The following is a 25478-nucleotide window of genomic DNA, read 5'->3' on the forward strand; positions in this document are numbered from 1 at the left end:
TACAATTCTTCAGCTTCCAGACATAACAATTTAAGAGCTGCGAGCAACCGCCAAGACGGTCCATCCCATCCAAAGGTCAGATTCCTAAAGCAGAAAAAGGACAGGTTATGTATCGATCACTGAATCTCTGTGTCCTGCACATGAAACTAACACAACAATGTAAATCAACTACACTCCCGTACAAAATAAAAATTAATTTTAAAAAACAACAAATCCGTCATCGTGACACTTCATTACACCCCAGTAAATGGCTCAAGGGCCACACATTTTTTTAATAGGGGCCATTGAACATGGTGCAGCCCGCAGTCTTAGTCACAAAGACAAAAGAGAAAAGTGGGTCTGCCAATACTTAAGTAGAAAGCTCTTTCAATATTGTAAGAAGCTGAAGCTGGATGAGGAGACCACAGTGAGACGGATGAAGAAAAGTCTGGGTTATCATGAGGATCAAACCAACGGTGGCATCACAGCTAGCTGGATGGACTATTGAGAACTCAGTTTTATATAAAGAAGAAAATCTGCAAGGGGGAGCGGGGGGTCTCAAACCCAGTTTATCCCATTTGGTGTGGAATCACCTCAGCACCTCCCATCCCAAGAGCCTGGACCCGGGTGCTAGGAGACTGACGGCCAGGCTGGCTTGCAGGAGCGATGCCACGCTGCCTGACTGCATGTCGGCAACAAGCACACAGGGCCACCAGTCTGTATATACAATCATTTAAAACATCAAGTTTCTATCTCAGGTCCCCAGAAAAGTCTCTTGTCAAGTATCTTCCCCTCGTTGTATGCCCCACCACACATCAAGCACAGTGTACTATATATAGTAAACGCTCAATAAATAGCTACCTGTCACCAGATCTGAGCCAGGCCTCTCACACTTTTCAAAACCTGAACTCTCAATTTTTCATCAAGACTTCCTAAAGGAAAAATTTTGAGAGAAACACTTACTCTATAAAGTCATGATCCTCCAAAATGGAAATCTTTTTGTTCATCTGTTTATCAGTGGTTGGAAGATATTTAACAAGCATATCTGCATTAAAAAAAAAAAAAAAATCAGGCTGAGATGTAGAGCATAAAATTCAGGCAAAAAGGGAGACCCTTCTCAGCTTACTTTCCATCCCATCAGCAATTAAGACACATGTAAACAATTTTACCTCGCTCACATCAAAAAAAAAAAAAATCTAGTCTTCTGGTCCAACTCAATGAGGTCATGACTTAGCCCTTGAAAGGCTGCAAGAATTACTAGACAGCAGACAAAACATCCACTACCTCAGCTCCTGCTCCCAGGAAGCAAATCAACCCACAAAATCGGGGAATGAAGACATGACAGGGCCAGTGGGAAGCCACACCCACTGAACTACAGGCTCCAGACAATCATGAGGAAATGTTTCCAGGCTTCAGGTTTTTAAAAGTCAGAATTCAAAACTATCTGGATATTAGTGATTGCAATCATAATGATGTGAAAATTAACAAAACTTTTTGGGGTAATAGGATAATGAAGGATTTTTCTATTTTTTATAAAATTTTTTTATTTTTTTTCTTACATGCAAAAATAAAGTGTGAATTTTGTTCAAAATATTTAACAAATCGATACTGCATGGTCATCAATATTAAAAGTTATTCTGGTAATACAATGCTAGTCTCAAAGCTAGCTTTCTAAGAGACCCAGAAAGACCCAGTTTTTGCTGTCCTATTTCATTTTGAAAAACACTTTATTACTCTAGCTAGAGGATGGAGTGGTAGCACTTTGACTAAGTTTCTATTTCCACTAAACTTATATTAAAACTACTTCAAATTATACACTCGGTAAAGCTTCAGCCATTTCTTCAATGCCTAGAAAACTGCTTCTCTGCTGCTTTAAGGGAAGGAGGAATAAATCAGCCTTCCATGCATTATTTTTAATACTATATTTGGAATTTTTACAACTTTAATATGTAAAATATTTTTAAAATATGACGACAATGATGCTAAGTAACAACACAAATGGAATCCATTTTTTATCACAGCCTTAAACCCCTTCAAACAAGGGTTGTGTGTAACATTTATCCTGTGATTGGTGCAGTGTGATTACACACATGGGTATTTCATGAGTCCTTTTTACTTGGAACTCTCTAATCCTGCACTTTATTTCTTACAGTGCTCCCATTCTCTCTTCAATATTCATTTATTTAGTGAGCTGCACCAGGTCTTGGTTGTGGCCCACAGCATCTTCGTTGTGTCATGCGGGGTCTTTAGGTGTGGCGAGTAGGCTTAGTTGTCCTGCAGCAGGTGGGATCTTAGTTCCCCAATCAAGGATCAAACCTGTGTCCCCGGCATCGCAAGGCAAATTCTTAGCCACTGGATCATCATGGCAGTCAAGCCCCCCACTGCTCTATCTTTAGTGACAATGTCTCAGTACAAAATTTCCATTTCTTCTCATCTATATTTCCCTAGGAGTTTTCCTTTGTTTTCATTCTGTCCAACCTAATGCAATAAAACTTTTCTTAGTTCTTAACTTCAATATGGGTCAAAGCTATGTTGCTTTTACTTCAACACTGAAATGATGTGGTCAATAAGAATTAGAATAGCCCTACCTAGGAGAAAGTAACTGATACACATCTTAAGGTTTTGTCATTTTTATAAAAAAAGAACCAGATTGGCAGCAGGAAATCCAATTATCTTAGTGATGAGAACCAAAGTCAGTTCCAACCTTTTGAGACATAAACACAAGCGTGAGGATTGCGAATGGAGACAAATCCGTACTCCAGAAGCAGGCGGTGGTTATCGTGGGGGCCGTAGCATATGAAAACCTCCTTGTGTCTGCCACAGCGTGTAGCCGTTCTAATTTCGTAACAACGAGTTTCCTCATTAAATGCTGCTTTTATCTAGAAGAAAAAAACAAACTGTAAAACACGTTTTAAAGCAAAGCAGAAAACCAAAAAGATTAACTGATCATATTCATTTAAGCAAGATGCAGCTTTCAAGTCCTCAGCATGGAATTTATCCACATGGAGAAAAAAATGCCATATCTGCATTTCTTTGGTTTGCCTCAATCTCACTCCACTGGGGATATAGTCATGTCCTTTAGGATAGGGCAGAAGCCTGGGGAAGAAGAGGTCTCTAGCTGACTTCCAAAGCGGGATCCCGTCACAATTTCCCACAAGTATCCATCCAGTCAGAAACTGCTGGCTGAACACCTCCTCCATTCCAGGCTCTGTGCTAAGCACTGCGGTTACACCAAGTGCAAGGTAAAAGCCCTGTCTTCTAAGGCTGCAGAGCTCCAAGGGAAAGGGGTGAGACCCTCAGCGATCACAGCTAAACCCTGAGAGCTATGCCACCAACTATGGAAGGGAAAGAGACAGGAAAGCAAGTGAGGCTTTGGTCCGAGGCCTGAAAGGACAGGGAGCTGCTGGTTCAGACCGTCCAGGGGACACGGCACCAGGCTCTGAAGTCCTGGAGAACAGTCGGGAACTGGAGCAAAGGAAAAGGATGCCAAGAGGGGGAGACAGCGTCAGGAGGAAGGACAGGAGCCTACCTGACCTGACGGCAGGGAGGCTGACCAGCTGCACCGTTCCCTGGGACTCTGCTCACTCCTCCGGTCGCAGGTTCTACATGGCCCTACTGAAACCGAACCCGGTCCCCCAATAGATGTCTCACCTGGACGTCAGGGCTGTGGTTCAGCAGATCCAGGTAGGGGGCAAGTGCGCAGGTGTCTGGGTCTGGGGAAAGGCACAGCAGCGGCGGGCGCTTCATGTACACAGCCCTGGTGTTGACGGTGCACCAGGCCCACCGCAGGGCGCGGTAGCTAAAGATGCTCTCAATGGCCTCAGAAAACAGAGGCTGCAGGGAGGAGAAAAAGCCTCGAGAAGAAGAAAAGAACTCCTGCACGTGGCTTCTCTGCTCCCAGGCCTTTGCTTTCAAAGGACTGGGAAGAAGATTCACCACTTCCGGCTCCAAACAAACTGGGCAGGTGTAGGTCTTTGGTAAAACCTCCAGGTAAGGCTTCCAGGGAGACCGATCCCCAGCGTGCTTTTCTGACACTAAAAAGGTACACAGAGCCAGCAGAGGAGATGGAGGAGGTTGCCACCTTTTAAAACAAAAATCCAGATTGGAAGAGTTACTTTCATTCAAAATATGGAATAAGCAAGAGATGCAGACATCCAAGGGCTTAGTTCTGCTTCCAAAGGGGCTGTGGCCAAGTGGTCAGTACACTCCATGTTCACTGAATGCATCCAAGGGAGGGTCTTCCTTCCTCAAGAGCCTCCTCCTGGGACCACATCCCAGTACAAAGACCATGAACAAGCCACACAGACACAAGAACTGGCTCACCAGCCTGAGTTCCAGCTTCGTTTGCAAGAGATTACTTTCTGCAAAACCTCTTTGCTTCCAACTATTCTCCAGTTTTAAAGCTGTTGCTGGAATTTCACTTGTTTCACTTTAGTAAGGGTATAAAATTGGGGGAGACAGGGAACAATTGGTAGAAAGAACCTAGACGTGCCCCATTTGACACAGAACCCACTGGGCACCTGTAGCTATTCCAATTCTTCTTTTTTAGTCAAATAATATTGAAAATTCAATTCCCAGTCATAGGAGCCACATTCCGAGTGCTCGCTGGCCATATGTGGCTACCATCCTGGAGAATTCAACATGAAACATTCCTATCACTGAAGAAAGTTCCATTGTGCGTAATAACCCAGGCAGAAAACTGAATAAGCTCATTATATACCTGTTACGGTTCTGAAGTTTTTGCTATTAACTTGGTATTAGGTATTTCCATCCTACTGCAAATTATATATTGCTATATTTTTGCTTATTACCAGTAAAAAGAGCTCATGTTGCATGAGTGTACTTAGAAAAGTTTTCATTAATCCTTCAAGATCACACAGATTCCTATGTAACCATGCATTCTACTCAAAACCCCAGAACACAAAAAATGTTAAGACCAATAGCATCCTTGGCGCTACTCAGGCTCATGAAAATATATCAGCTTTCTTACAAAAAGTAAGCCAGAGGGGCTTATCATGGGTTGAGAAACGATACAGTATTTCAACCTTTATCATTTAGAAACCTCTTATGCTGAGGACCTTCCTCAATCTCTCCTTGGAAACCCACCCAAAAGAGAGACCCTCCCTATAACATAAGCCAGAAGATAGTTTTCAACTCCTATGTTGGCCTCCTCACTTCTATGCCAGATCTAACCAGCTCCTTCATATTATCAACAGCTCCTCATAGCTGAAGGAGAATTCAAGCGAGTACAGTTAGGGGAAAACTAAAAGCGTAAATAACACTTGTCAAGACCTAAACGGTGGAGGAGGAGTGGAGTGCTGTGCATCAAGGCACTCAGTTATGGTGTGTATGTCTATGCTCCCATTTAATCCTCATTTTTCATTAAGGTCAGCTCTGGATTCAAATCCACTTCCCAAGCAGCCTATTAACAACCTTAAAAATGCAGTTTACCATGAATTAAGAGCCAGCCTCATAGAATAAACTTCTCACATCACTTCTGATGTATACTAGCCACACAAAGGGGCTGGGTCCTAATGGACTATGTCTTAGCTGACACACTTGCTGACGATATAAACTTGAAAAGAGAAACATCCGCGCCAGATGAGCAGGTGAGCAGTCACTTACTTAGCAATGTACGCCCCTAAGTAGCTTCTGATCACTGTGTCCGTGGTGAGCAGGCAGCTCTCAGGCAACGAGATAATCGTCTGTCCCTCCTTACCAGAAAGAAAGTAAAGTTTAGAACACCCGTGCCTGGGGGAGGACCTGAGTGAATCTTCTGAAGTCCCTGATTCCCACAATCATCTACTAAGAATCCGACGGAGCCCAACCACAGACGACCAAAGAGCCTTCCAGCGGACAGGTTCCCAGGACCGTCAGGAGACGCAGGCAGGACTGCTCGCACGCCGGGCACTACAACCCCAGCAAGAGTTAGAGGTTAATTGTGTGAATGACACCCACCACCACTCAACCTTTCATCAGAAACGAATGCAGAAACTCTCCCGCGACTCAAGTCATAGTGTTCCTTCATTGTTCTTATACCAGGAAATAGTGCCACCTACAGGCAACAGACGGAAACCACGCCAAAAATTTCTTCCAGTGAAATGCGCATGCCTGGATGTCTATTCCCAGAAACTTGCCATATAACCAGTGACAAGTAGCTGCAGAAAAGGCAAGGTCAGCTCCCAGCACAAGAATTTCACTTGCTCACCTGCAAAAGTAGAGTTTTCAGTTTCTCCCACTGAGATAGAAACATAGAAAAATTAAGATAGCAAGGACTAGACCAGTAGAAATAAAGCACTAAGCAGTGATCAAGACCATCCCCAAGAAAAAGAAATCCAAAAAGGCAAAATGGTTGTCTGAGGAGGCCTTTAAAATAGCTGAAAAAGAAGCAAAAGGCAAATGAGAAAGGAAAGGTATACCCATTTGAATGCAGAGTTCAAAAGAATAGCAGAGAGAGATAAGACTTCCCTGGTGGCTCAAATGGTAAAGCGTCTGCCTACAATGCAGGAGACCCAGGTTCGATCCCTGGGTTGGGAAGATCCTCTGGAGAAAGAAATGGCACCCTACTCCAGTACTCTTGCCTGGAAAATCCCATGGATGGAGGAGCATGGTAGGCTATGGTCCATGGGGTAGCAAAGAGTCAGACACAACTGAGCAACTTCATTTTTCACTTTCCTCAGTGATCAATGCAAGGAAATAGAGGAAAACCATAGAATGGGAAAGACTAGAGATCTCTTCTAGAAAATTAGAGATACCAAGGGAACATTGCATGCAAAGATGGGCACAATTAAGGACAAAAATGATATGGACCTAACAGAAACAGAAGATATTAAGAAGAGGTGGCAAGAATACACAGAACTATACAAAAAAGATCTTCATGACCCAGATAAGCACCATGGTGCGATTACTCACCTAGAGCGAGACATCCTGGAATGTGAAGTCAAGTGGGCCTTAGGAAACATCACTACAAACAAAGCTAGTGGAGGTGATGGAATTCCAGTTGAGCTATTTCAAATCCTAAAAGATGATGCTATGAAAGTGCTGCACTCAACATGCCAGCAAATTTGGAAAACTCAGCAGTGGCTACAGAACCAGAAAAGGTCAGTTTTCATTCCAATCCCAAAGAAAGGCAATGCCAAACAATGTTCAAACAATGTTCACAATTGCACTCATCTCACATGCTAGCAAAGTAAAGATCAAAATTCTCCAAGCCAGTCTTCAACACTACGTGAACTTAAACTTCCAGATGTTCAAGCTGGTTTTAGAAAAGGCAGAGGAATTGCCAACATCCACTGGATCATCGAAAAAGCAAGAGAATTCCAGGAAAACATCTACTTCTGCTTTATTGACTACGTCAAAGCCTTTGACTGTATGGATCACAACAAACTGGAAAATTCTTCAAGAGATGGGAATACCACACCACCTGACGTGCCTCCTAAGAAATCTGTTTGCAGGTCGAGAAGCAACAGTTAGAACCAGACATAGAACAACACACTGGTTCCAAATAGGAAAAGGAATACATCAAGGCTGTATATTGTCACCCTGCTTATTTAACTTATATGCAGAGTACATCATGAAAAATGCCAGGCTGGAGGAAGCACAAGCTGGAATCAAGATTGCTGGGAGAAATATCAATAACCTCATATGCAGATGATACCACCCTTATGGCAGAAAGTGAGGAAGAACTAAAGAGGCTCTTGATGAAGGTGAAAGAGGAATGAAAAAGTTGGCTTAAAACTCAACATTCACAGGGTGCTCAGGGCTGGTACACTGTGATGACCCTGAGGGATGGGATGGGGAGGGAGGTGGGAATGGGGGTTCAGGATGGGGAACACATGTACACCCATGGCTGATTCATGTCAATGTATGGCAAAAGCCATTACAATATTGTAAAGTAATCAGCCTCCAATTAAAATAACTTTTAAAAAGAAAACTCAACATTCAGAAAACTAAGATCATGGCATCCAGTCCCATCATTTCATGGCAAATAGATGGGGAATTAATGAAAACAGTAAGAAATTATTTCTTTGGGTTCCAAAATCACTGCAGATGGTGACTGCAGCCATGAAATTAAAAGACACTTGCTCCTTGGAAGAAAAGCTATGACCAACCTCGACAGCATATTAAAAAGCAGAGACATTACTTTATCAACAAAAGTCCATCTAGTCAGAGCTATGGTTTTTCCAGTAGTCATGTATGGATGTGAGAGTTGGACTATAAAGAAAGCTGAGCACTGAAGAACTGATGCTTTTTAACTGTTGTGTTGGAGACTTGAGAGTCCCTTGGACTGCAAGGAGATCCAACCAGTCCATCCTAAAGGAAATCAGTCCTGAATACTCATTGGAAGGACTGATGCTGAAGCTGAAACTGCAACACTCTGGCCACCTGATGCGAAGAACTGACTCCTTGGAAAAGACCCTGATGCTGGGAAAGACTGAAGGCAGGAAGAGAAGTGGAGGACAGAGGATGAGACAGTTAAATGGCATCACCAACTCAACAGACATGAGTTTGAGCAAGCTCTGGTAGTTGGTGATGGACAGGGAGGCCTGGCATGCTGCAGTCCATGGGGTTGCAAAGTCAGACACAACTGAATGACTGAACTGAACTGAAGAAACCAGATAAAAGATCTTGCTTTCATCATAACTGACACCTAAGTTGTTTAAACATTTCAAAAGTCTCCTGGTTTCATTTTCTGGTCTCCTCATCTGTCAATCAAGACTGAGTTGGGACTTTCCCGGTGCTCCAGTGGTTAAGAATGTGCCTGCCAGTGCGGGAGACATGGGCTCAGTCCCTGGTCTGGGAGGATCCCACATGCCACGGAGCAACTAAGCTCGTGCACCACAACGGCTGAACCCCACACGCCTAGAGCTCGTGCTCCACAACCAGAAAGGCCACCGCACCATGCAAGGAGTGGCCCCCGCTCACTGCAATTAGAGAAAGCCCATGTGCAGCAACAAAGACAGTGCAACCAAAAAAAATTTTTTTTTAATTTTTTTAAAGAACAATTATCTTCACACACACAAAAAAAGACTGAGTTTGGTACGGTCACTAATATCCCTTCCTGCTCTGACATCCCATGTCAACAGCAAAAAAAACTCTGAATACAATGTTTTATATCTTGATTGAGATAAATATCTTCATCATCAAAAGCCCATCAAACTGGACATTTAAAATGTGTGTATTTCACTATGTGTAAAATACATCTCAATTTTCAAAGTTTTTGTGAAAAAGCCGCAATTCAAAGTACATGTAAAGTAACTGCCAAACACCATTTCCTGATCCAAACAACAACTACCCATAGTCACCACTATATTCATGAGAGGTATATTTCTCACCTTCAAAGCCTGCTACAGAATAGTCATATACCACCCCTCAAAAAGAAAAATACTGCTCAACAATGTGAATGGTGAATGTACTTAAGACTATTCAACTGCACACTTAAAAATGGTTTTGATAGTAAATTTTATGTTATGTGTTCAGTTCAGTTCAGTCGCTCAGTCGTGTCTGACTCTTTATGTGTATTTTACCACAATTAAAAATGAAAAAAAAAATTACGATAGCATAATAGAATTACAACTTTTAAAACTACCATTCTTTAGGTTAAAGGTACAGACACAGCTGGGTTTTATCTAAATTAAGGAGTAAACATAAAACAATTTTTAAACAGAAAATTTAAATAATTACAAATAAGGAATTCATGTCTAGCTCTACAGAAAACTGTGCATTGGATGTCCTTTAAATAGCACGGAAGAACTAAAACAGACCTTGCAGAGCAGCTATGTCATTTCCTTGCTCGCTGTGCAGCCTTGGGAGACCGAAGCCAAGAGGGGCAGAGGCCTCGCCTGGCAGAAGGGGACCCCTGGACAGGCTGAGAAGTCCCCTCCCCTGCCTGCTGGGCTGCTGGGTTCTACTTACTACAGAGGCTCAGATTTGAGCAGTTCCCCTCCAGTCCCAGCCCACCCTCAGCACATTTAAAACACTATCAGACTTACAAAACCTGCTGCGGCAGAGATGGCTAGTCATGCAACCCAACACTTTCCCTTCTCACCCTCACCGGGCGCTGGCAGGTGAGATGCAGCTGGAACTTCATGGCTGAGCGGAAGCCCGCCCCTCCTCACCCCTTGCTCCCTCTTGCTACCCCCTGGAGCCACACCCAGGGGCTACACCCTGGAGCTGAGCTGATGGAGGCCGGACCACCACACTAGCTCAGGAGCACCTACCCAGGCTCATGACCTGACGGCCAAAGAAATGTGTGCTCTGTGACCTTGGCTTTGTTTCTTGCACGCAGCAAACAATTCTGACAGAACTGTATTCAAAGCCATCCATTTAGTTAAAAAAAAAACTTGTATGTCTAAAATATTTTTAATTCATTTGACCTGAACCCCAAAACCAAGCAGAAACATCCACTTTGGGTTTCAAGGTAAGAGAGAAAATCTCACCCGCAGGGACATCTTGCTCATCAGTCCTCTTCCTGTACCTACAAATGCAAAGAGAGAAAAAAAGGATAAATCCTATGACAGCTTCAAGGTCTTAGAGATACTATTCTGCATAAGAGATGTGGGTGAACTTCAAAATGACACAAAGCTGAAGCAGAGTGTCTCGCATCCTTTGACTCCCCGGGGAAACCAAGGATCAGGAAGCTGTTCTGACGATGTCTCGACCTCCTTTTGGGGTTATGATCCTTGAAGGGCAAAGTCTGCCTTAGATGTGACACCTAAAGATGATCACCCTCAGGCAGAAAAGGCGCTGGGTCTTATACAGGCCACCTGAAGCTGGACTCTCACCCCTGTGGTCTCCTGGCTGAGGTGGAGGACCAACTCCCCAGGATGCCCATCCAACTTCTGAGGCTGGACCTGCAGGTTACTTCTACCCATTACCCAGCGCTCCGGAGGAATGATTAAAGTCTTTGGCTGAATGACCACTAAAGCCCACTCAGGTGCCACAAAGCCTGGGGCTGTGCCCTCCCTTCCCCAGACAGACAAGCCATGAGGTGCGCTCTCCTTGACCAGACAAGCCATGAGCCACGCTCTCCTTGACCTGACAAGCCACAAGCCGCGCTCTCCTTGACCTGACAAGCCACGAGCCGTGGTCTCCTTGACCAGATAAACCACAAGCCATGCTCTCTTTGACACGTCAAGTCATGAGCTGCGCTCTCCTTGACTAGACAAGCCACGAGCTGCGCTCTCCCAGACAGGACAAGTCATGAACCGTGCTCTCTTTGACCGGACAAGCTCTGTGAGATAGATCCAGGACCCGCTGCTCCCACAAGCCAAGGCCTTGACCAGAGCACAGTCATGACACTAGCTTCCCCGGTGGTTTTGGCAACACCACCGACATCCATAAGTTTACCCCTCCGTGCCCAGGGCTCCCCTCCTGCCACAGTCAGCTGACAGCTTTCCTGGAAGAGATGGGCAGGATATGACCTGCAATCATTATATGAACTCTCTCTAGTCATCTCAAAACCACGGTTTCTGACTTTTTTCTCTCAGCTAGTCGTTGTGGTTGTTCAGTCACTAAGTCATATCGACTCTTTGTGACCCTACGGACGGCAGCACGTCAGGCTTCCTGTCCTTCACTGTCTCCCGAAGTTTGCTCAAACTCTCAGATAGGAGGGAATATAATACAGTGAAGGTCAATGCCTGTGGGCCTAATGGGAGGTCCTGGATCATGAAGAGAATTCTTGCCTCGAGTCCGGAATCAGGTGTCTGGCAAGTTTAATTTGATGAGGAGTCCTTCCTACCTAGAAGCATACTGTCTGCTCGAACACATGCTTCTGGTTCTAAGAACTTAATTTCTTCTGTGTGTCCCACAGTAAAGTTAATCATCCCTGTGGGCCAGAACCTTTAAAGAACCTTAAACGGGAGAAATTTTTTCCTGTGGAGTCCCTGGTGGTTCAGCTGGTAAAGAATCCACCTGCAATTCGGGAGAGCTGGGTTAGATCCCTGGGTTGGGAAGATCCCCTGGAGAATTGAATGACTACCCACTCCAGTATTCTGGCCTGGAGAATTCTATGGACTACACAGTCCATGGGGTCGCAAAGAGTCAGATAAGACTGGGCAACTTTCACTTTCATTTTTATCCTTTAAAATTCATGTGCTAATTTAAGTGGAAATTCCTCTCTAAACATGTATGAACAGACCTCGGCAGATGGAATAAATCCAGAAGGTTCTTTACCTATATGTCCACAACACAGTGTTCAATAGACCAGAAAACAGATCACAGTAACTTGTACTTACTAACGCAAGGTAGGAAGTGGTCATTAGAATGTTACTAGACTACTCACTGCCTTATAATTTTTGCGGCCATCTATCCCAGAGGTCCAGATTTGGACAGTGCTTTTAGTGTTAAAAGGAAATACTGGAAAAAAATAAAAGGAAATACCGGGGTCAGCTCCCAAAGCATAAATCAGATCAAAGTCTAAAGACTGAATCTTGCTTGTAACTTGGGAATCCTGCCTTGATGTTCCACAAACTAATTCCCCAGAATGTCATACATTTTGACAGACTCCCGTGAATATTCTCTCTGATCCTACACTGATTAAAAGCTAAAGATACAGGAAGCACTAGGGAAGGTGTTGTGGACTGACTGTTTGTGTCCCCTTAAATTCAAATGTTGATTTCTTAACCTCTAATGCAACAGGTTTAGGAGGTGGGACTTCTGGTAAGTGACTAGGTCAAGGGTAGAGCCTTCATGAATGGAATCTGTGCACTTGTAAGAAGAGAGAAGAGAGCTCCTCTCGTGAGGACACGAGAAGATTCACAAAGCAGGAATCAGTCCTCACTAGATACTAAATCTGCCCACACCACAATTTTAGACTTCTCAACCTCCAGAACTGTCTGAAATAAATTGCTGTTTAAGTCACCGGGTCTATGGTAATTAGTTACAGCAGCCCACAATGATGAAGGTTCCTTGCCCCCAGAATTGTAAGTGCTGGGTTCTGCTCACTGCCGAACACTTTGCTTTAGCTCCTCCATCACCATGAATCTGGATGTGGGCCCAGAGGAAGTTGTTGCCACTTTTAAAACTGCTAACTCATGTATATTATCTGTGGTGAAACAGACCACCAGCCCAGATGGGATGCATGAGTCAAGTGTTCGGGCCTGGTGGGCTGGGAAGACCCAGAGGAATCAGGTGGAGAGGGAGGTGGGATGGGGGACCAGGATGGGGAATACGTGTAACTCTATGGCTGATTCATATCAATGTATGACAAAACCCACTGAAAAATAAAGAATAAAAAAAAATTAAAAAAAAAACAAACAAAAAAAAACTGCTAACTCTTCACTGCTCTAAGTCATAGACAGATTACTTATTTTCAGGCATTCAATTAAAACCATATGCCAATTCCGGCTTGATCATTTTAACTCTATCCTTCTTAAGGCAAAGTGACACTCCAGGAGTAGGCAGGCCTTAGGCACAGCAAGCCTACTCTGGACACTGCTTTTCTCTTGATCATCTCAAAGAATTCCACCCGGGACTTCCCTGGTGGCCGGTGGTTTAAGGCTCCACCTGCCAAAGTAGAGGACACAGGTTCAATCCTTGATCCGGGAAGGTCCACATGCCCTGAAGCAACTGGACCCATGCACCCCAACTACTGAGCCGGTGCAAGGGGAGCCCGTGCTCCGCAACAGGATGCCACCGCGATGAGAGGCCTGTGCCCGCAGCTACAGAGCAGCCCCCAGCCCTGCTCGGGGCAACTAGAGAAAGCCCACGTGCAGCAACCAAGACCCAGCACAGCCAAAAATACATAAAGTCTTTAAATACATTTATTAAGGGAAAAAACCTCCATTCAGTAAAATCTAAGAGCATGTTTTTTCCTAGGCATTCCCTGACACACAGAAAGTTAAACATTGTGTTAGAGGCTGATAAATATGATTCGTCATCATAAAAAAGGAGCAATCCTAACAGAGAATGGTTCAAAATCAAGTATTTTAGCCCAACGTCATCATGTATTACTGACACGTAGGGAATAACTTCACACACATCGCCTCACTAGACCAGGAGCACATGAGGTAAACAGTTCATCTTGTGGGCATATAAGGAAGTCAGTGTGCTTAAAGTTAAATTACCTAATGGGTACTTGAATGATCATTTTAATGGCCAAGGGGAACCTTCAGAGGCTTACGACTTAAGTATTCTATAACGTGAAACGTCTGCACCTGCCCTGTGATACTGAACTTCGAGGCCCTCAGCTCACAAACCCAAAAACCCATTTGAGGAACACATCGGTCCTCTCGGTGGTGACCTCAAGCCCACTCGTGGACAGAGTTGGGTGGCCTTGCTTGAAGACACATGCCCATAGCCGCCAGCTCCCCAACTTCTGTGAGAGAATGTTCCGGAAGAGAATGCTGACCCAAACTTCCTGGAAAGTTCCTCAATTTTCGGTAAATGTTAATCCAACCTCCACAGGGAAACCCCTCAACTTTCAGAAAAGAATATTCACCCATCCCTGTTCAGTGGCTGTGGACGCCAGGGCCACACAGGGGCTCCTCCTCCAAGGCTTGGGGCCGGGGGGCAGTGCAGTTAAGGCTTCCCTCAGGGCCCCTGTCCTGGAGCCACCCACCCAGGGAATAAGCACCCCCGCTGGTTCTTTGGAACCTGCTGGCCTGAGAAAACTCCTGGGATGCACCTGAGCTAGGGGATAATCCCATCAGCTGCGCAGGACTTGAAAATCTCAAGAAACCACCATGAGTAGGTTGATGGGGTCACCAGTCACCATGTTACACAGCATCTTCCCTACAAAAACCCAGTGAAGATATTTTTCTCATGCCTATTTTCCAGAAATACCTATAGTTCTGATGAGTAAACGATTTAGTTGTGCTCACAGAACACTAAGATCCAGATAACTGACCATGTACAATGGGCTGCTAGACAGAGGAGTCAAACTGACAGCCCACCTCTGACAGGGCTACAGTTCAGTTCAGTCTCAGTCGTGTCCGACTCTCTGAGACCCCATGGACTGCAGCACACCAGGCCTCCCTGTCCATCATTAACTCCCGGAGTTTACTCAGACCCATGTCTGTTGAGTCAGTGATGTCATCCAACCATCTCATCCTCTGTCGTCCCCTTCTCCTCTCGCCTTCAATCAGGGGTACAAGATGTCATGATTATGGCTTTTAGGTGTTATCCTTATCCCTGCCTTCATCGTATTTTTCTGTTCTCACTTCCCTTTTCTAAATTTTATTTCACCATTTTGGAATTTCTATCCACAAGCCACTTAAAACTCATTTTTAGAATAAGGTAAAGCATAAATAAATATTACACCTACAAGGTAGGAAGCCTGCCACACAACAGAAGACGTGCTCCCAGAAAGAATACAGCCCGCCTGCGAGAATCACCCTGGTTCTCCCATCACCTGGGCCCATGTGTCTTTCAGGAGACAGATGAATGAATGCCAGATCTTACCTGGAAAACAAGCAGGAATCAAGTTTGTATCTTCAAACTTCCTATCTTTCAGCCACTTCTTAAGCTCTATAAATTCAGGCTTGTAGCTCTCATTCACTAATCAAGAGAGGAAAGAAAACCTGGTGACTAAAATCACTATATAATTGATCACTCCAAACTGACAAGATGACTTTAAAATTCATATGGAAATGTGAAAGACCTGAAATAGCCAAAACCACTTTGAAATACTGATCTCAAAACTTTTTATCACTATAACATGACAGTAACTAAGATTGTGTGATACTGTCATCAAGACAGGAAAAGAAATCAATGGAATAGACATGAAAGTTCAAAACAGACCTACACATATGCTGAAAACTGGTTTTTTTCTAAATGCAAAGGCAATTCCATGGAGAAAGAACAATTTTTTTTTTTTTTTTTTACTAAATACTGCTAGAACATTTGGAATAAACAAATCATGGACTATAATTCATGTTAAAACAAAGACCTATTGATACACGTAACAACACAGAATAATCTCAAAATAATTATGCTGAGTAAAAGAAGACAGATTTTTTTAAATGCATACTATATAATTAAATAAAACTATAAAACACAAATCAATAGTGAAAGCAGATCAGTGGTTGTCTGAAGATGGAGGGAGGGAGGGTTCAAAGAGGTGCCAGATGAAAGGATTACCAAGGGAAATGAGAAGCTTCTTAGGGTGTTAAATAACGTTCATATCCTGACTTTGGTAATGGCCTCCTGTGTGTATACATATGTTAAATTCTATCAAATAGTGACATTCATTGTGGGCTAGTTATACCTCAACGAAAGTGTTTTCTTAAGAAACATATGATCCAAAGTACAAGGCTCCTAAAATAGGTTATCACAACCTAAAGAAAAGAGTTCACAGTAAGAGCACTGAAAAAGCAACTACTACACTCCCAGCACTGTTAACCACTGTGGAGGACGTCCAACATGCTCTTCACCCTCGAGAGGTTAATGTTTTGGTTGGGTAAACAAGACTTCCACAAAAACCAAGTGGAAAACCAGAAGCATGGAAACTGGGTGACATTAGTGAGAACTGGAAATGGCATTACCGAAAACACAAGACCTCAACTCAGTCTCAAAGGTGAAAGGGAAACGCAACAAGCTGGGAGAAGGGAAGAAAACTGGTTTGGTTGGAGAAAGACTGAGGAGTGGCAGATGTGGGGGAGGTTGGTAGAGAACATACTTTCAGCACAAGGAGTGGCAGGGGGAGCCACTTAGAAAGGGAGCTGATGTCGAACAGCATACAAGAGACAACGAGGTGCTCGCTTTGGCAGCACATATACTAAAACTGGAACGATACCGGCGCAAGGATGACACGTAAATTCGTGAAGTGTTCCATATTTTTACACACCTATGGACACCTTATTTTCAACAAAGGAGGCAAGAATATACAATAGAGAAAAGACAATCTCTTTAACAAGTGGTGCTGGGAAAACTGGTCAACCACTTGTAAAAGAATGAAACTAGAACATCTTCTAACACCATACACAAAAATAAACTCAGAGTGGATTAAAGATCTAAATGTAAGACCAGAAACTATAAAACTCCTAGAGGAAAACATAGGCAAAACACTCTCTGACATAACTCACAGCAGGATCCTCTATGACCCATCTCCCAAAGTAATGGAAATAAAAGCAAAAATAAACAAATGGGACCTAATTAAACTTAAAAGTTTTTGCACAACAAAGGAAACTATAAGCAAGGTGAAAAGACAGCCTTCAGAATGAGAGAAAATAGTAGCAAACAAAGCAACTGACAAAGAATTAATCTCAAAAATAATACAAGCAACTCCTGAAGCTCAATTCCAGAAAAATAAATGACCCAATCAAAAAATGGACCAAAGAACTAAACAGACATTTCTCCAAAGAAGACATACAAATGACTAACAAACACATGAAAAGATGGTCAACATCACTCATTATCAGAGAAATGCAAATCAAAACCACAATGAGGTACCACTTCACGCCAGTCAGAATGGCTGCTATCCAAAAGTCTACAAACAATTAATGCTGGAGAGGGTGTGGAGAAAAGGGAACCCTCTTACACTGTTGGTGGGAATGCAAACTAGTACAGCCGCTATGGAGAACAGTGTGGATATTTCTTAAAAAACTGGAAATAGAACTGCCATATGACCCAGCAATCCCACTGCTGGGCATACACATTGAGGAAACCAGAATTGAAAGAGACACGTGTACCCTAATGTTCACCACAGCACTGTTTATAATAGCCAGGACATGGAAACAATCTAGATGTCCACTGGCAGACGAATGGATAAGGAAGCTGTGGTACATATACACCATGGAATATTACTCAGCCATTAAAAAGAATACATCTGAATCCGTTCTAATGAGGTGGATGAAATTGGAGCCTATTATACAGAGTGAAGTAAGCCAGAAAGAAAAACACCAATACAGTATACTAACGCATATATATGGAATTTAGAAAGGTGGTAACAATAACCTCACATGTGAGACAGCAAAAGAGACACAGATGTATAGAACAGTTTTTTGAACTCTGTGGGAGAGGGCAAGGGTGGGATGATTTGGGAGAATAGCATTGAAACATGTATATTATCATATGTGAAAAAGATTGCCAGTCCAGGTCCAATGCATGAGACAGGGTGCTCGGGGCTGGTGCACTGGGATGACCCAGAGGGATGGGATGGGGAGGGAGGTGGGAAGGGGTTTCAGGATGGGGAACACATGTACACCCATGGCGGATCCACGTCAATGTATGGCAAAACCACTACAATATTGTAAAGTAATTAGCCTCCAATTAAAATAAATAAATTTATATTAAAAAATAATATTTACAATTTTAATAAGGAAAAAAAAGAGAGAGAGACAATGAGGCAGGACTTCCCTCGTGGTCCCATGGCTGACAGCAGGCGGCATGGGTTCCATCCCTAGTGTGGGAATTAAGCTCCTACATGCTGCACAGTACAACCCAAAGAAAAAAGAAAGAAAGAGGGTAACGGGTCTTTAAAACAAAAAAATAAAGACAATGAGGATCCTGGAGGCTCCTAAACCAAAAAGGCAACAGTCCCTTAGGAAAGTCAGCCTGACGGTGGCAACCGGAACTACCAACAGGCAAGAAAAAGAAGGATGTGATGAAGAGTCAGCTGAGGTCACCTCTGGGTACATCAGAGGCGGAGAGGTTAATCGAAGAAAGACCAGGTGAGAGTGAGTGGGACATGACCTACAGGGTAGAGAAGGCCACAGAGTCAAAGATAACCTCCAACGGAGCTGATGTGCTACGGGTCACCTGCGAGACATTTTAGTCACTTTTATCAAAAATAACAAGTGAAAAAAATAAATAAAAAATAACAAGTGCACTTATGCAGTCCTCTCCAGTGGGCCAAGTACTTTCACATACAGTATCTTGTTCAGACTGGGTTACACGGAACTTGAGATGATAAACTTATATCCAAACACTGATAACCTATAGGTAGTGAGAGGTCAGGTCTAGAATCAGAAACCTGGGAGTCATTCCCAGAGAAGACACAGTTGAAGCGATATATCTGTCATCCCACAAGGGTTTAAAAGAATAAAATGGCACTATTACAAAACAGTATTCTCTAAGAGGGCTTCCCTGGAGGCTCAAATGGTAAACAATCTGCCTGCAAGGCAGGAGACCCAGGCTGGGAAGATCCCCTGAAGAAGGAACGGCTACCCACTCCAGTATTCGAAGTATTCTCTATGAATACTGCTCAGGTGGCTTTGAGAAAAGCTCTGTGTATCTGTTAATATCAATGAGCAAAGGATTCCTTTTTTCATCACTGGCACCAAAAGAATCAAAACTGTACCTCCTCTTGATACAGAACTTCTGAAGAGTTTTCGTCTTCTGATCCGGCTTGTTCTTCCTCCTCTGTTCTTCATACTAAAAATGAGGTTTCTGTTTAACTGTCCAAACTAAAACAAAAAGCATTTTCTTTGCTTTTCTTTCCAGTTCTATGACAATCACTGTCCTTTGTACCTGTAAGGATACAGATATACAAACCATTTCTCTAAAATGTTTTTGCATACAAATTGTTTATACTATGAGCTAAATCATGATCCCTGTGCAGTAACAGAATCACCATTATATTGGTCCCTCTAAAACAGTTTTATCTCAACTTTCTACCAAATGCTGATTAATCATGGAAATTCTCATTATCAAGTTCATAATTGTGTGCACATCTCAATGCTAATCAACATTTACGAAGTAACAGCCTAACTGTAGTCTGAATAAACAGTCACCATGCACATAAAAAGATGCTCAACATTGCTAATTATCAGAGAAATGCAAACCAAAGTACAATGAGGCACCATCTCTCACCAGTCAGAATGGCCATCATTTAAAAAATCTACAAATAACAATTGCTGGAGAGGGTATGGAGAAGAGGGAGCCCTCCTACACTGTTGGTGGGAGTGTAAGTTGGTGCAGCCACTACGGAAAATAGTATGGGAGGTTCCTCCAGAAACTAAAAGCAGAGTTGCTATACAATCCAGCAATCCCACTCCTGTGCATATATCTGAACAAAACTATAATTCAAAAAGATACATGCACCCCTATGTTCAAAGCAGTGTTATAGACAATAGCCAAAACATGGAACCAACCTAAATGTCCATCTACAGATATGGTACATATATACAATGGAATACTATTCATCCATTTTTTAAAAAGAATGAAATAATGGCATTTGCAGTAACATGCATGGAACCAGAGGTTATCTAAGTGAAGTGAGCCAGAAAGGGAAAGACAAATACCATACAATGCCACTTATATGTTGATCTAAAATATGACATAAATGAACCTACCTATGAAACAGAAACAGAGTCACACACAGAACAGACTTGTGGTTGCCCTGGGGGAGGGAGGCGAGGAGGGATGGATTGCACTGAGATGCAAACTATTATATACAGAATGAATAAACAAGGCTTACTTTATAGCACAGGGAACTACATTCAATATCCTGGATAAACTATAATGGAAAGGAATATAAAAATATATATATGTGTGTTTATACATATGTGTGTGTATATATATATATATGTGTATATATATATATATATAGAATCACTTTGCCACACAGCAGAAATTAACACAACACTGTAAATCAACTGTTCTTTAAAAAAACAGTAGCAATGAAACCCCCATCTGCCCAGAAGTTGTAGAAGAAAAAGAAAAAGAAAAAAAAGGTTTCTCTTTCAGTGTGAAGTAATGACTTGTTCTTAAAACCAGGATCCTGAAGTAAACATAAACTAAGTAGGTGGTTGCCAGAGATGAGGGAGAAAATGAGACCCAAGAGAGCAGACAAAGCAAAGAGATGATTATAAAATCTACAATGACCACTACAGTTTCTACATGTTACTTCCTCAGAAATACAAAAATGAAATCCATGAATCACACTGGCATGATACAGGTAATGGAGTATTATGAAGCCATTAATTGAAAGTACCTACGAAGATAGAAAAATATACAAGATATATTAAGTGAAAAAACAGAGTTGCAGAACAAATTCAAAGACCCCTTACTGGTCTGTGTTGGGCACATTTTATGTTTACAAAACAAGAGGATTTAGGAAAATATTCAAAAGCGTACAAGGGGAGGGGGCTTTTACTATTCCTTCTGTAACTTCCTATTCTAATATATATATATAGGTACATAAGTGACATAATCCTAATATTACTTATGTGCATATTATGTGCACTTTAAGACTTCCCTGTAGCTCAGACGGTAAAGAATCTGCCTGCAACGCAAGAAACCCAAGTTCAATCCCTGGGTCGAGAAGATCCCCTGGAAAAGGAAACAGCAACCAACCCACTCCAGTACTCTTGCCTTGAGAATCCCATGGACAGAGGAGCCTGGTGGGCTACAGTCCGTGGGGTAGCAAAGAGTCGGACACGACTGAGCAACCAACGCTAATAGTACTATGTGCACTTTAACCAAATCAGTTTTTCTTAAATTACTAAAAATTACCAGGTAGCCCATGAATAACGAGACACGAACCCCAGGCTCTATTACCATACTATTCCTCTCCAGCGAAGGAAGGTTCAGTGTTTCATAGACCCGAAGGTGGAGTCGGGCCCCAGGGCCCACCCCGGCTCGTCCCCTCGGCGTCCCCACCGCCACTCTTGCGCACAGGCCGGGATGCCTCCGCGCGGAGCCCCAAGACCCGAGGTCCGGGGAGCGAGGTGTGCACGTGGCGCCAAGGGTGACCCGTTGAGAACGCCAGACTTGAGGCCGCCCCTCCGTTGGCACACACTCCGCACCTACCCCTCCCTGACCCCACAGCTCTGCCGCCGCTGGAGGACACAGGGCTGAGACCCCTGCTGCTTACAAACGCCCTGACTTAGGGCACTTTACGTCGAGGATTCTCGGGTCTACTTTTGCTAAATGAACGAGTCCCAAATACTGGGGGGCGTTAAGTTTAATGCGTAGCGGCATGGCAGGGAGTGGACGATCTGAATTCAGCTCTCTTTTTTAAATAAAAATATAAGGGGAGCCCAAGAGAAAGCCGAGTTCCGTTACCCCGGCAACCGAGGCCCCGCCCCGGAAGTTGCCGACCGGCAAGCGGAGGCCCCGCCCCGGAAGTTTGCCAACGCACCTCGATACAGCTTCAAGACGGCGGTGGGCGGGCCCGAAGCGCGTAAACACCCGAAACAGCACGCCAGTTGCTCGCGAGTTATAGAAGCGGGCCGCAGCAGCAGGGGAAACAGCCGAGCGCCGCCAGGCCCGTCTCTAGGCCCCATTAACCCAAGTCCTTAGTCGCCAGGCTGAGCTCTCGGCGCCGCGTGCCTCCGCCTACCGGCATGCACATGCGCCTTCTTCCGGGGCGGAGGGTGGAAGGGGACGGCACGGCTGACAGAGCTAGTTAGGGTCGTCCGAGGCTGGACTGCAAGTCTAGGGGTAAGAAAACCCTGTGGCCCGTGGACCAGGAGTCTACGCTCGGAAAGCCGACCTGGAGCGTCTTTCCTTCGGTAGTCCCAAGGGAGGAGCAGCCAAGCGTGCGTCTGCCAGGGCGGCCGCCCGCCCTCTCTGTCGCCAGCCCACTTCCGCTTTCCCGGGGGCGGGCCTTGCAAGGCCAGGCCATCCCCCATTTCCAGGCTGACTTTGCTTCGACCCTCCAACTGTCCGTGAGCCAGAGCGCCCTGTCGCGTTCCCTTTCAGCCCAAGGGCACTTAAGGTCATCTGGCCCGGTTGGCTGTCCCAGGAACAGTGTAACTTCTCCCTATAGAAGACGGAATTCAGTTGCTGCCCTACTCACTATTTAGTTAAGTCGCTCAGTCATGTGCGACTTTTTGCAACCCCATGGACTGCAGCATGCCAGGCTTCCGTGTCCAACACCAACTCCCAGAACTTGTTCAAACTCATGTCCATGGAGTCCGTGATGCCATCCAAACATCTCATCCTCTGTCTGCCCATTCTCCCGTCTTCAGTCTTTCCAAGAACAGGGTCTTTTCCAGTGATTCAGTTATTTGCATCAGGTGGCCAAAGTATTGGAGTTTCAGCTTCAGCATCGGTCCTTAAAATGAATATTCAGGACTGATTTCCTTTAGGATGCACTGGTTGGATCTCCCTGCAGTCCAAGTGACTCTCAAGAGCCTTCTCCAACACCACAGTTAAGGCGCATCAATTCTTTGGTGCTCAGCTTTCCTTGTGGTCTGTCACATCCATACATGACTACTGGAAAAACCCTAGCTATTGGTTTATATGGACTAGACAGACTTTTGTCCAAAGTAATGTCTTTGCTTTTTATTATGCTGTCTAGGTTGGTCATAACTTTTCTTCCAAGGAGCAAGCGTCTTTTAACTTCATGACTGCAGTCACCATCTGCAGTGATTTTTGGAGCCCAAGAAAAGAAAGTATGTCACTGTTTCTGTTGTTTCCCCATCTATTTGCCATGAAGTTATGGGACTGGATGCCATGATCTTAGTTTTTTTAATGTTGAGTTTTAAGCCAGCTTTTTCACTCCTCTTTCTCTTTCATCAAGAGGCTCTTCAGTTCTTCTTCACTTTCTGCCACAAGGGTGGTGTCATCTGCATATCTGAGATTATTGGTATTTCTCCTGGCAATCTTGAGTCCAACTTGTGCTTCATCCAGCCTGGCATTTCCATGATGTACTCTGCATATAAGTTAAATATGCAGGGTGACAGTATACAACCTTGACTACTCCTTTCCCAATTTGGAACCAGTCTGAGGTTCCATGTCCAGTTTTAACTGTTGCTTCTTGACCTGCATACATATTTCTTAGGAGGCAGGTAAGGTCGTCTGGTATTCCCATCTCTTTAAGAATTTTCCAGTTTGTTGTGAGCCACACAGTCAAAGGCTTTGACAGTCAATAAAGCAGAAGTAGATGTTTTTCTGGAATTCTCTTGCTTTTTCTATGATCCAATAGATGTTGGCAATTTGATCTCTGGTTCCTTTGCCTTTTCTAAATTCACCTTAAACATCTGGAAGTTCTTGGTTCACATACTGTTGAAACCTAGCTTGAAGAATTTTGAGCATTACTTTGCTAGCATGTGAGATAGGTGCAGTTGTGCGGTAGTTTGAACATTCTTTGGCATTGCCCTTCTTTGAGACTGAAATGAAACTGAACTTTTCTAGTCCTGTGGCCACTGCCAAGTTTTCCAAATTTGCTGGCATATTGAGTGCAGCGCTTCCACAGCATCATCTTTTAGAATTTGAAATAGCTCAACTGGAATTCCATTACCTCACTAACTTTGTTCATAGTGATGCCTCCTAAGACCCACTTGACTTCACATTCCAGGATGTCTGGCTTGAGGTGAGTGATCACATTGTCATGGTTATCTGGGTCATGAAGATCTTTTTTATATAGTTCTGTGTGTTCTTGCCACCTCTTCTTAATATCTTCTGCTTCTGTTAGGTCCATACCATTTCGGTCCTTTATTGTGCCCATCTTTGCGTGAAATGTTCCCTTGGTATCTCTCATTTTCTTGAAGAGATCTCTAGTCTTCCCCATTCTACTGTTTTCCTCTATTTCTTTGCATTGATCACTGAGAAGGCTTTCTTATCTCTCCTCTACTCTTTATTATTTGGAACCCTGCATTCAATGGGTATATCTTTCCTTTTCTCATTTGCCTTCAGTTTCTCCTCTTTTCTCAGCTATTTATAAGGCTTCCTCAGACAACCATTTTGCCTTTTTGCATTTCTTTTTCTTGGGGATGGTTTTGATCACTGCCTCCTGTACAATGTCATGAACCTCTGTCCATAGTTCTTCAGGCACTCTGTCCATCAGATCTAATCCTTTGAATCTATTTGTCACTTTCACTGTATAATCATTAAGGGATTTGATTTAGGTCATACCTGAATGGTCTAGTGGTTTTCCCTACTTTCTTCAATTTAAGTCTGAATTTTGCAATGCGTTCATGATCTGAGCCCCACCCACCCCACCCTCTTTATCATCTAGCCTCCAAAAGAGCCCAGTATGGAAAAGAGAGGAAGAAACTTTATAGTGGAGAAACTTGGCCAATGTTTCATTGGCTGAGTAATAAGGAATAATAGCAGTGATAAGTCATGTTGATTGCAGGTTTCCCATCTATAGGAAGGGTACTTGACCTCTGTGATATTACCCTCCAAAACCTTAGTTCACTAACAGAAGAACAAACTGGTTCTATGTTGGGTGTGTTCCTTTAAGGCTGTTTGTATTGTTGCCTGTGCTTAGTCATGCTGGCTCTGCACTTCTGTGTTGTTGAACAGAGAAAGAACTTTGTCCATAGCCTGAAATACACATAATAGCCCTTTCCCAAGGCCCTGTCTCCCAGGCTTGACTTTTAAAGGCGTAACACGTTTCCTTTATGTAGAGATAAAATTGCTGAATTTGTTAAAGGTTATGCACAACTGCAAAAACAAAGGATTATCTCCCCCCTCCAAGTCCGGGCAAGTACCAAGAGATCTGCAACAATCAGATACATCCCCTCCCCTTTTAGTATAAAAGAAGCCTGAATTCTAACTCGAGTAAGATGGTTCCCTAGGACTCTAGGCCTCCATCTTCTCCGCCTGCTGACTTTCCAAATAGTCACTATTCATTGCACCAAAACCTCACTTCTCAATTTATTGAT

The 25478-nt window shown here is 43.6% G+C and overlaps 1 protein-coding gene, 1 non-coding gene and 1 pseudogene across 10 annotated transcripts in view; 2 read left to right on the top strand and 1 right to left on the bottom strand.

Annotated features, from left to right (window-relative positions):
* SETD4 (SET domain containing 4) overlaps nucleotides 1-22434 on the bottom strand; it is a 29640-nt gene extending 7206 nt beyond the window's left edge. For 4 of the 9 annotated variants that reach the window (XM_065943274.1, XM_065943271.1, XM_065943275.1 and 1 more), the window contains exons 1-9: nucleotides 22004-22434; nucleotides 19220-19389; nucleotides 15382-15477; nucleotides 10419-10456; nucleotides 5605-5693; nucleotides 3631-4060; nucleotides 2684-2858; nucleotides 943-1024; nucleotides 4-84 (exon numbers count right to left, since the gene is read on the bottom strand). In XM_065943274.1, coding sequence (XP_065799346.1) covers nucleotides 4-84; nucleotides 943-1024; nucleotides 2684-2858; nucleotides 3631-4060; nucleotides 5605-5693; nucleotides 10419-10456; nucleotides 15382-15477; nucleotides 19220-19292 — 1064 coding nt within the window. In that variant the 5' untranslated portion in view covers nucleotides 19293-19389; nucleotides 22004-22434. Of the gene's footprint in view, nucleotides 1-3; nucleotides 85-942; nucleotides 1025-2683; nucleotides 2859-3630; nucleotides 4061-5604; nucleotides 5694-10418; nucleotides 10457-15240; nucleotides 15478-19219; nucleotides 19390-21405; nucleotides 21920-22003 lie in introns of those variants that run through there. The other 5 variants (XM_065943272.1, XM_065943270.1, XM_065943273.1 and 2 more) reach the window with 5 other exon arrangements.
* On the top strand, nucleotides 6445-6516 carry TRNAC-ACA (transfer RNA cysteine (anticodon ACA)). The gene has a single exon. It is a non-coding gene; the product is annotated as a tRNA-Cys (tRNA).
* On the top strand, nucleotides 16673-16759 carry LOC136173861 (U6 spliceosomal RNA; annotated as a pseudogene).
* Nucleotides 22435-25478: the final 3044 nt, after the last annotated feature.

Source organism: Muntiacus reevesi, chromosome 8 (assembly GCF_963930625.1).
Source record: "Muntiacus reevesi chromosome 8, mMunRee1.1, whole genome shotgun sequence".
Taxonomy (NCBI): Eukaryota; Metazoa; Chordata; class Mammalia; order Artiodactyla; family Cervidae; genus Muntiacus; species Muntiacus reevesi.